This window comes from Haplochromis burtoni, unplaced genomic scaffold (assembly GCF_018398535.1).
Source record: "Haplochromis burtoni strain Fernald_Lab_line unplaced genomic scaffold, NCSU_Asbu1 Contig_19, whole genome shotgun sequence".
NCBI classification, from domain to species: domain Eukaryota; kingdom Metazoa; phylum Chordata; class Actinopteri; order Cichliformes; family Cichlidae; genus Haplochromis; species Haplochromis burtoni.
In genome coordinates, this window is record NW_024582380.1 from 3830391 (window position 1) to 3842662 (window position 12272).

The window sequence follows — 12272 nt, forward strand, 5'->3', positions numbered from 1 at the left end:
AGACTGAGATTTACAGCTGTGGTTAATTTCAACAGCATGCTGCCGCAACACGTTCAAGATATCAATATTCTGAAGGTGACGAGCCAGTGGGAGGGAAGGGAGATGCAAGAGGGAGGTGGAGGAAGACTAAGGTGCACAAGCACTGTGTATGAGGCAGAGAGCAAGTGACTGAGCAGGAGAGTGAGAGGGTGTGTGTGTGTGGGGGAGAGAAAAAGAGAGAGAGAAACAGTAGTGATGATCGACGCCAGGCTGCCACCACTCTGTAGCAGTGAGTGGCTGCAACAAAAAAGCACAGAATAACATCCCTGACTCCCTGCTCTGCTTTTTTCTCTCTCTCCCTGCGTCTCAGCTAGCAGACGAGGGCTCCGCTCACAGCTCTGCAGAGGCTATGCTGAGACTGAGCCGGCGTCAGAAGCAAGATCTCTGGCTGCCATCAACAAGTTAGGGTTGGAGGACCACGGCAATGAAAGAGAAGCGCTTGATCTTCAATTAACGGTCTGAGCTGACACCATTGCGGAGGAAAGGAAACAAAAGGGTAAAAAAAAGAAAAAGAAGAAAAAGGGAGAGGGGGGAGTCTGATCACTGGAGTCGCTCTGGATGCAACTGATCAACTTAAAAAAAATAATAATTTCTTCAAGGATTCGTGGGCTGGGAGAAAAAGACTCACTCTTCTATGAGCCTGGATTTTAAAGGACTAACAAAATAAAAGGAATAAACATCTAGTCGGGACATGGAATTTCATATTTTGTTTGAATTGGGTGGGTTCAGAATTGCTTTATTTCCCAAGAGGCTGATTCCTTTTGTGCTTAATCAAAAGGGCTTTTTCCCTTTGGATTTTTCTTCCATCTGGTTGCTCCAAGAGTCTGCGGAAAAGGACAGTTGAATGCAGCCTCCGATGTGCACAAAAGAATGGGTAAGTTAGCCCCTTTATATGACAGGTCTGGACATGAATAGGGAATACAAGTAAGAGTGAGGGAGGCTGAAGACTAAAAGCTCTTCTGCCTAGTCTATTTACTGCAATGGTCCTTCATGTTTCCTCCTTCAGACAGAAGAGTTGGGAAGACATACATTTTTAACATTTGAATCTTCTAGAAGATCTCATAAGTGATGAAAAAAAGATTTTTTTTGAAATTATTATTTTTTCCTGAACAGATAACAGATCTATGCTTTTTTTCCCTCCCCTGGGAAAAAAAAGAAGCATAGAGCACTTGATAAAAAAAAAGAAAAAAAAAAAAGAATGACAATATTAAGAAAGAAAATTATGCTCGAATGAATAGCACAAAATGTGGACCAAAACAGGCTTAATATAAATGGTAAGGGAGGGGAGAAAAAAAAAGTCTGCCTTATGTATGCAGCTGATCATTAGAAGCCTTGCTGAGAAAATGACATCTCCATTAAACCGAATCTCAAGGGTATCATGTTTACATACACTGTTAAAGTTGCCAATGTAAAATACCTTAGCAGCTATATGTAAGGACAAGACAGAGCGTACACAAAAAAGCATAACTGCCAGCATGAATTAGTAATAAGTACTCTGCAGAGATTAGCTTTCCCGCCCCACAGTTCATTTTCTTGTCTTTGAACCCACCCAGGTTTCCATTCAAGGTGGCCATTGGTGGGACCTGCACCAGCGGCTCTGTCTGTGATCAGCATGCTCCTAGCGTGCCTGCTGTCTCCTGCGTTGTGCACAACCTGCCCTCAAAAATGCCGCTGTGAGGACCTGCAGTTTTACTGCGACACCCAGGGGCTTAAGGCACCCCCAGATGGTGTGGACAAGGGAGCCCTGGGGCTGTCATTACGACACAATAGTATCACTGAGCTCAGTCCTGATCAATTCTATGGTTTCAGCCAGCTCACTTGGCTACATCTAGACCACAACCAGATTACCACAGTACAAGAGGATGCCTTTCAAGGGCTCTATAAACTGAAGGACCTCAATTTGAGCTCCAATCGTATCACCAAGTTGCCCAACACAACCTTCATCCACCTCATCAATCTTCAGATACTGGACCTGTCCTTCAATCAGATGACTGCTTTGGAGCCAGAACTGTTTCACGGACTGAGGAAGCTCCAGATACTCCACCTTCGCTCTAATTTACTTCGCACCACACCTGTTCGGGCATTTTGGGACTGCCGTAGCCTGGAATATCTGGGCCTAAGCAGCAACCGTCTCCGAAGCCTGGCACGAAATGGATTTGCTGGGCTCATCAAGCTTAAAGAGCTCCACTTGGAGCACAATCAACTGACCAAGATAAACTTGGCCCATTTCCCTCGCCTTGTTGCCCTTCAATTTCTATACCTGCAATGGAATAAGATCAGCAACGTAACATGTGGCATGGAATGGATCTGGACCACGCTGGAGAAGCTGGACCTCACAGGAAATGAAATTCGTGTCCTGACCCCTGATGTGTTTCAAACGCTGCCAAATTTAAAAGTTTTGCTGCTGGATAACAACAAACTGAGCAGCCTGGATCCCCAAGTCTTGGATATGTGGCAGTCTTTGGGCATGATTGGGCTGTCCAGCAACCTTTGGGAATGTACCAAAAGGATTTGCTCTCTTGCCACTTGGCTAAGCACCTTTAAGGGAAGGTGGGAGCATTCTATCCTCTGCCACAGTCCTGAATATGCCCAAGGTGAGGAGATACTAGATGCCGTTTATGGATTCCAACTTTGTCAGAATTTTTCAGTACCAGTCGTTCAGACCATTAGTACAACAACAGACGCTACTACAGCTGCAGAGATCACAAGCTCCTTGTTTGGAATTATGCAGCCGACCCCCACACCGGACTATGCAGAGGATTTTGGGAGCTTTACCACAGTCACTACCACAACAATCACAACACAAACATCACGCACTGCTCAAGCTACTACTGCTCTATTGGAAGAGGCAGCTGTAACAGATGACTTCGCAACTGCAGACAACACTGTTATGACTCAAAGGGTTATCATGGGAACTATGGCCCTTCTTTTTTCATTCTTTTTCATCATTTTTGTTGTCTATATCTCACGGAAGTGCTGCCCTCCTACCCTGCGCCGGATACGCCACTGTTCGGCTATTCAGAACCGCAGACAGATGAGGACCCAGCAACGACAGCCTATGGCAGACCTAGCTACGCAGGTACCCTATAATGAGTATGAGCCCAGCCATGAAGAAGGGGCACTCGTAATCATCAACGGCTACGGGCAGTGCAAGTGTCAGCAGCTGCCTTACAAAGAGTGTGAAGTATGAACTCTTATTTATTCCTAGAGCATATGGTTTGTCATTTGACCATTTCAGATGATACAGGGTTTGATTTTTTTTTCCAGTTTATGTAAAAAGCATAATTTCTACAAGTGAGATTTGAGAATATGTGAGAATGCTACAATGGCAGAGGTTGGCCAGTTACGGGACGTTGTAGAGATAGTCACAAATTTATTTTTATATGAATGCAAGGTTGTTCATATCAGGCAGGGGCAATCATTTTAAAGAAGAAAATTGTAAACTGTGAGATCTGTCTCCACCACTGTCTCTATATTCTGCAGCACAGAGAAACTACTTTGCCAAGTGGCCCTCTGCTAACAGAATACATTAAGGGAAGATGTGATTTATGTATTTTCTTTTAAAAAGTAAATATTTGAAATGCTGTTTTTAACTACACCATAGGCAGTCCAAGCCAAACATTCAATCACTGGGGCAAATGAACAGAACCAATTATCAAAACATTTTGTTTTGTAGCTTTGTTTTGAGAGAACTATAATACATTAAAGGGCACTAAGACCAAACTCAAATTATGAATTATAACTGTAAAGTAAATGTCATTATTGTTATGTTATGAATAAAGAAATCATCTGTTACGGATAGAAGAATCCTGAAATTCTATTGAGTAATCACTTATGACATTACGTTTATCAAATCTGACGTGGTTCCACGGTTTCCCACCAAGAATACATTTGGGTTGCCAAATTCAAATAACAGAAAACAAAAAGAAGAAGAAGAAGAAGAAGAAGAAGAAGAAGAAGAAAGGCTGTATTTAGTAAGAATGAGATTTATTTATTTTTTAGAAATAAAACAAATAAATTTGGATTTCCTCCAAAGAAACATTTCTGTGTGGAAATGCAACTGAAAGTGTGGACTGAGAATGGAGAATTTATGTTCAATTATATAAATTGGAAAAATTACCTCTTTAATCAGACGTTACCCCCGTAAATGAAAAGCTGTTTTGCAGCTGACTCAAGTTAATGGATGTTTTAGCTCCCACCCACGAGGGCTCAACACCACAAATAAATTCTCAATCTGTGGGACAGACTGAACAACTGTGATTAACTTCCAACACACTACACTGCTTAGAAAAAAAAAACCTCATGGATGTCAGCCTCACCCTAGACATGGAAAATGATCTACAATGATCTGTACATGGATTCTCCATTTTCAACTGCCATACAAACTGTGACCATAATATTTCCAACAGCTTTAGGTGTTGATTACAATTAACTGATGAGCTATATTATACCAGGATCAATATACAGACAACCTAGAGTGAGGGTAGCAAGTGACAAACTGTAACAAACAGCTCAAATGCCAGACAGGAGCGCATTTTATTCTGAATACAAAACCCCAGTAGCCTGTGCTCTTTACTGCTTACAGACTAATAAGTCCTGACAGGCTCAAGATTGAACCAATTAAAGCAAGGCAAAATGAACTTAATATTCTATCACCCACACCAGTGATCTAGAAACATTTAGTCATGCTACCACTGAAAAATAATACAGTATAGTAATCCTTGTGACCAAAAATCATGTGCGAATATTTTTTTTAAGGTTTTGTTCTTGTTAGCGAAAAATGCATTTCAGGTCCTAGGTTAGCACTCGAACGTGTCAAGTTAAACTGCGGTCAATACCCTGAGAGCAAATGGAGATCCAGTGATAAGCAAACAGCAAGCCTGGGTCAGGACACATTTGTATGCAGCAGGGGGAGGATGTGCATTAGCATCAGACTAAAGCTGCTGCAGTAGCTTCGCACTTCTTTGTGTTCAATTTAGTAGTGGGGGTAGGGTGAAAGAGTGGGGTTTAGAGGAATAGATAGGACGATGAAGACCGAGTTTAACAATGGGGTTATGTCTTTTTCTTAACAATTCCGAGCATCCTTTTGGGCAAGTAAAAGTAGAGAATGGAATGACAGAATGACAGCACCTTAGGCATGAAATGTACACTGACCAGAGTAGCAGCAACTTCACAGCTAATCAAGTGTTGAGCAGTCCAATGTTTGAACACTGTAAAATTCAAGTACTCAGCGATTTTACGATATTCTTATCAATTCCTAGGACTAGTATTTTAACTCGTGTTTACTAAAGTCTGCAATTAGTGATGACAAGATGCAGCACTTTTAAGTGAGATGTCTGGTTTTCAACAATTAGGGTGAAGTTCATTGGCTGATGCCCCCTATAGGTAAGGAGGAGGTACCATTTGTGGCTTTGTCTTTATATTGAGCTTGTCAAAATTTGGCTTCACACTCAAATGAATGCTTGCGTGTCAACATGTCTCAGCACATGCTCATAGGATGCCTAAAACAACTTAAGAAAGTGCTTTTGTAAACCAAAAATTGTTACACTTTATGTCTGAATTGAATGAAAGCATTGCATACACTGATCAGTCAAGCACCTCCATTTTCTAATTTAAGTTGTTTCCAGCTTAGCACTGCTTTAACTATTGCCCTTCTAATCTGTCTTGCATGTTCAAGAGTCAAAATTCAGTTGAATATTTCCTAATCTCATTCAGCAAACTTTATGGGGAGACTTCGTTTTTGATAACACCAAGTATGGGGATGTATATGGAATTCCTATAAAGTTCTGTCCATCATTAGACATTTCACTGTTTAATACTACAGTTGTACCAAGTGACTGAAAATCCACAAATTTGTAGAAATATGCATCCCTTTGCACTTTGGCTCTTTGTAATCTGTTTTTGTTTCCTCTTGTCATCCTCTAGCCCTTGTTCCCATTCCTAAAAAAAAAAAAAAAAAAAGTGATAAAGGCTAAAACAGAATGGGAACCAATCAAAAAGATAAAAAAAAACAAAACCTTTCATAAGCAGCACCAATCCCCTCGCTAACCCAACCTCTTTGTGCAAAATGAATGCTTTTCTCTTCCCATTTTCCTTTTGTATTGTAATATGTACAATTTCATATCTGTATAGTGGATAAGATGTGCCAAACTGAAGAAGAAGAAGAAAAAAAAAAAAAAACATTGTCCCCTCAAAACATATATTTTTTAAATAAAATGATTATAATTTACAAGGTGTTTGCCAACTGATGGATGCTCACAACTTGGTTTGGTCTGTAATTGCACTTTAGTACAGTGTATAAATCATGATACTGCAAAACTCTGAACATCAACAAAGTGAAATTCAACACTTGTTGACATTCAAGAAGGATATTGTTTAAATATTTATGATTTTAAAAATTCAATTTTCTTTGCTATGCGGATTCATGTTTGTGGGTATATTCAAAAGTTAATTAACTTTTACTTTACCACAAGCTATAGGTTGTTGTTTAATAGAAGAGCAAATAGTGAAAAATCTACAAACTAACACTGCAATGAATAACCAGTAATTAAGCTATTAAAGCATTTCCAGTCTTATGTAAGACTGAATTGTTGAGAATATTAACTGCACCAAATTCGTGATTTTGCATGGACACTGGTCCTATGTGATTAAATGCCCAAAATTAAATGACCGATATACAAGCACTGCAGTTACAGATAATGATCATCAGATAACACCAGTAACATCCAGCATTGTCCATTTTTCTTGGATGTCAGAGCAAAAAACTGGAATTAGAAACTCTGTGACAATGTCATATTTACTTACATGGAGAAAATCAAAACCAAAACCACAAATTAAGACTTCACACTTGGTGTGGGCTAATAGATTGTAGGCAACATTAATGGCATGGGTGTTTCCTTTTTCTTAGTTTTTACAAGTGACATTTATAAACAGTACTGTCTTTGAGTCTAGTTTCAGATTCAACTTTCAGATGAAAAAAAAAATAGATATAATTCATCAATGCAAAAAAAAAAAGTCTTAAGCTTCTATGTGCAAAATATAAAAGAAAAAACTATCAAAGTGAAACATTCACACAAGACAGTAAAGCAATTTACATAAAAACAACTAAAACAACAGAAAAGACTTTGTTTTATTATTTCAGTGTCCATATTTTTTTCTACAGTCGTATAACACTCCAGTAAATACAGTTATTGGCTATCTAACCTCTGGATTTTCGAGCCACTCTCTAAATCTCTGCTTAGTGCAAGTATTACTGCCACTGCAAACAACAAATCCAATATTGTTTTGATTTTAGACAGACTGAGTACTTGAATCCAGACAACTTCCACATTTTTGGATGATTAAACAGAGTACAAACTTAACTCTACCATGTTTGTTCTCACTCACTGACTGCTCTAAAACAGCTAACTGAAAACAAAATAATATCAAAACAAACACCTGACAGGTATTTGCTCAAGAAACTTTCCATAATTTACATATTTCTAATCATATTTTTAGTGCGCACTTGTGTTATATTAAGTAGAAATTATAAAAGCACAGAAACTGGTTAAGCCATTTTCTTCATGTAACCATTTTATCTGAGGATTGAAACAAACAAATAAATAAATACATAAATAAATAAAAACCACCACACCCCTCTAACCTATGATCTTACATTTGTCAGAAGGTTCAGATAATAAATAACTACAAGATCCACTTCAATTTTACCTGCTCTTTTCTGATGAGGTCTACAAAAAGCAAGCTTCCGTAATTAACCTGGAGGGTGTACCCAAGTGAGCAAGGCACAAAACTGACGAGTCTGACAGCACGGCTTCGGCAGTGTGGTTCAAGGACTCAGAACCCATGTATGTTTCAGGTACTCATTATAAGACCTCCAATAAACCTAGAAAATGCTTACTAGGAGAGACACATTGATCAGGACTCTCATCAGCATATAACCCCTAATGTATCTATTGCTTAAATTTAAAGCCATTCTCCAAGGATATCACTGTGAGTCCTAGCACAAACAATTGAGAATTACAAACCAATAGACATGCTTGAATATTTAGCCTAATAAATTAAAATCCAATTCAAACTTAGAACAGCACTTTTATTCACAAAAACCTATGGCCGCCATGTTACCATATTACAAAATATTCCAGACCCAGCAAGTCTGCCACTGCTGTCTCATAACCAGAGAGAAATGGTCCAACATCAGCCCTGCTTTAAGTAAACAGCAAAAATTCCAACTCGTCGGTATTTTTCAGTATATTACACTTATAAATTGTTCCCTCAGCTCTCAAGTGACCAAGAAAGGGACATGGCAAAAGGTCAAAAGTTGACACAGAAATTTGTAATCTGAATTAATACAAATATATTAATATACAGACAAAGCTTGCCACAGCTGCCAGCAAATTATTTAAAACAAGCCGTCTAATGCAGTTCACAACACTGCATTAGACTGCCATAAAATGGTTTTCTTTAACCCCGTTAAAGAAAGGGTGTACCTCATTTACCTGACAGCAAAGCTAATCAAAAAGCTTGGAATTCACCAGCAAAAGATAACCCCATCAATGAAATGTAGCCTGAAGGGCTTTTACTGACAGACCAGTGATTTATGGAGGCTGTAAATACAGAAAAACCTTTGGGACTCTAAATCTTTCCCCTGTTACATTGTGTGGAGTGCAATTTGTTTTAATTATTCATTGAGATTACAAATAGACAAATTTAAATGCTTTCACACAAGTGTTTCAAAGACACAAAAACAAACAAAAAAATAAAATCAAAAACCCTGTCACTCTCCCACCCCAATATTTCTGGTAAAAACAGTTTATAATAATCACAACCTCTGGGTACAATATCAAACACAATCTTTGTGTTTTAAATATGTCCAAACAAAATCCTCATTAGTGTTGTGAACTTGTTATTAACACACACACACACACACACACACACACACCTAAAAAGTATTTAAAATGAGAGGCACGCACAGTGTAAGAATAAAACAAAATTCATTTTAGATGCCCAAGGCAAGAAAACAGCAAGACTTAAGAAAAGAGTGAGGCACTAAGAAAAGAGTGCACAAGCAGGAAGACTGAAACTGCAAAAGAAAGTGAAACAGAACTCAGCAAGGAGAAGGCAGAGTGTGGGAAGAGAACTACACCAAAAACTACAAGCAAGGAGGACAAGTTGGGTTCCACTACATTGGCCAGGTATGTCTTTTTTGCCTAAGGTGAAAATGATAATATATCCTATCCAGTTGAAGAAATTTAAATGTCAGTAGCTGTGTATGTCAAAACAAGCAAGTGTCACTCTCCAATGTGAAATGAAACCCTGACAGATGCCGAGAACAAGGGATGCATTATTAATAAAAAGTGGCAGAAACAGTTGCACTCGACACGTGCCATGCCAAACTGTCATGACAATATGGAATAATTGAGGTCACACTATGTGGCAGTGCTGGGGCGACATTCCCCCCCCACCCACCTTTCCACTTCACTGGCTGAGTAGACAAGCTCTAGTCTTATTAAATGATCATCATTAGCATTGCCCTTACATTTTCTACTCTGGGAACACGAAAAAAGAAAGACACTTGGACATATCCAAGTGATTCATCCGCATAATGTGCTTGATACATTTAGACATCTGTAGCTAGTGCATCCCAACTTTTCTATTCACTTGGTTCCATAGAATATGAATATATATATATATATATATATATATCTCAAATTTATAAAAGTCAATACAACTTGTATAAAGTGCCTGCTGTATACAAGATAAACAAATATTAAATGGTGTTCAAATCAGCTCATAATTTCAGCTGCTCCTCGAATAACTCTCATGGTTGAACAAACAAATGAAACAAGCAATAAATCACCTGCTGTGAATGTGTATAAAAAGGCACAGTTTGAAAAGCTCAAAAACAGACCTAAACAGAACATTAAAAAAAAAAATGCTTATCAAAACAACTTTAATATAAACCAAGCTGGCTTTGAAACAAAATGTAACACAAAACAAAACAAAAAAAACAAAAAAACAACCTGATTTCTAGACAACATACCAATTGTCATTATCTATCCAGCCCTTTCCCATATAAAAATGATCAAGAGATTTTTAAGAGGGTATTCAAAGTACTTTTTTTTTTTTTTTTTTTTAAATTATCGCTTTAATATATTGCTGCAGCATGCCGCAGCCAGATCATTTGTATATTACTACTGGGGGTTGTACAACTTGTAATATGCCTAATTAAACAAACCTACACAAAACTTAATGAAAAAGATTAACAAAAGCATTTTTTGTTTCATGGCCTAAGGGATGAGGAACACACTAGCACATAAATGCAAGCTCCAGAATTTGATTCTTGGCCACTGCTGTTAGCACATTTTAAGCTCAAAGCAACTCAAGTCGTACAACATAAAGTATAGTACAACAACCCTACACTGAACAATTATACTCCAAGTTAAATCCTTTCAACAAAACCTAAGATTCAATGCTTGAGTTTTACTATACGATACTAGGAAATCTTTGAGTCAGAAGGAGTGCAGGAAAAATGGAGAAGGGGGGTAAACAAGTTGTAGCTAGAGGGTATGAAGAAACATAAGGGATGGGAATGAATGAGTTAGGAGTCTTTCCAACACCATGAGCTGTGAGTGTAAACCCATATGCTGTAATGGCTACATACTGTTTATTGACTTTCACTGCTTCATCTGCATTCAAAATGATCTACAGTTAAAAATCAAGGACATCATGTAGCAAGGTTGTGCCAAGCATAGGCCTACACTGATGTCTTTCAGGGAGGCAGTCTTTTTCTTGCCTAAACCACATATATTATTATCTCTCTGTCTTGGAATAATTTGACATCCTCAAACAAGTGTGGTTTGTTTAGATGCTTAAGATTCATAACTAAAATCTACCACAGCTTTAAAGGCACCATTCTTAGAGGCTAAACTACACCATTAAAGCACACTGTGGACAATGACACATTATGCTTCTCATCTGTTGTTTTCATTTGGCCAAATAAGTGGTCATACACCTATCATGTCCACTTATCATCACCATGCTGATGAGTGGTATTTCTCTGTAAATCTAACATCTCAAGTCATACAGGGTAACATGGCTGGCATGGATGAGTCCAGTGAAGTGGAAAAGTCATTTTGAAGCAAATCAGAGATGCTTCATGAGTGTCTTGAACCTTAAAATAAACTGAACATGTTGTGGATGGACAACGAGTGCAAACCATGACTGCAATTCTTGAGGCTAGAATAAGAGAAAATGACATTCAAACTTAGTTGACCCACAACTGCTAATTTTGTCAATGTCCAATGAAAACAAATTTTGAGGCAAACCTGATCTGCAATCAAATAATTTTATAAGCATTCACTGGTATGGTGCTTTTATGCTCTGAGCGCCCTGTGCCGAGTTGGACATCACATCATCTGGGGGCACGCCATAACATTTGTGACACCCTAGCCGGTCATGCAGTTTTGTAATCTGATGCTTTGCGCTAGGGCTGCACGATTAATCATTAGAAAATCGTGATCTCGATTCATGCTTACGTGCGATCTCATTTCCAAATGACAACGAAGAAAAACACGTCGAACTCCCGCAGGCACAAAGAAATTACAGAGGCTATCACTTATCACCTGACCAAAGATATGGCTCCCATCAACACTGTGCAAAACGAGGGATTTAGGAAAATGATCAACACCCTAGACAAACGCTACACAGTGCCGTCCCGCAACTATTTTTCTATTGTTGCACTACCTGCTCTATACACGCAGCGTCGAGCAAAGGTGAAGACAGAATTTCAAGCAGTACAACATTTTGCGGCAACAACAAAACATGAGACATTTGTTGTTTTTATGTTTATTTATTGTTTTTATGTTCAGTCTCAACTGTTACGAAGTTGATGTGCAGTTAATAAGTGCAATAAATATTTATACTGGAAAAGAAAATCGTGAGAGAATCGTGATCTCAATTCTAAGCCAAAACAATCGTGATTCTCATTTTATGCAAAATCGTGCAGCCCTACTTTGCACCGTGGCCACCACAGCTGGGTTGAACAGTGTACCCTCGTGTCGGTTTTTACCGCCACTTTAATGATATGCCAGTGCAGCAGCTCAGAGATATATCTCTATCTATCTATCTATCTATCTATCTATCTATCTATCTATCTATCTATCTATCTATCTATCTATCTTTGTTTGTTGTTTTTTTGTTTTGTTTTTGGGACAAAACAAAATCCAACAAATGGG

At 38.4% G+C, this 12272-nt stretch overlaps 2 protein-coding genes across 2 annotated transcripts in view; one reads left to right on the forward strand and one right to left on the reverse strand.

The window, feature by feature from the left end:
- The window catches only part of ctnna1 (catenin (cadherin-associated protein), alpha 1), a 77765-nt gene that overhangs the window by 39695 nt on the left and 25798 nt on the right, over nt 1–12272 (reverse strand). The gene's annotated exons all lie outside the window — the stretch shown is intronic.
- lrrtm2 (leucine rich repeat transmembrane neuronal 2) lies at nt 171–5976 on the forward strand. Its single transcript, XM_005916400.3, has 2 exons — nt 171–913; nt 1593–5976. Exons 1-2 carry the CDS (start codon nt 910–912, stop codon nt 3227–3229), a joined length of 1641 nt encoding a protein of 546 aa, XP_005916462.1. The 5' UTR covers nt 171–909; the 3' UTR covers nt 3230–5976.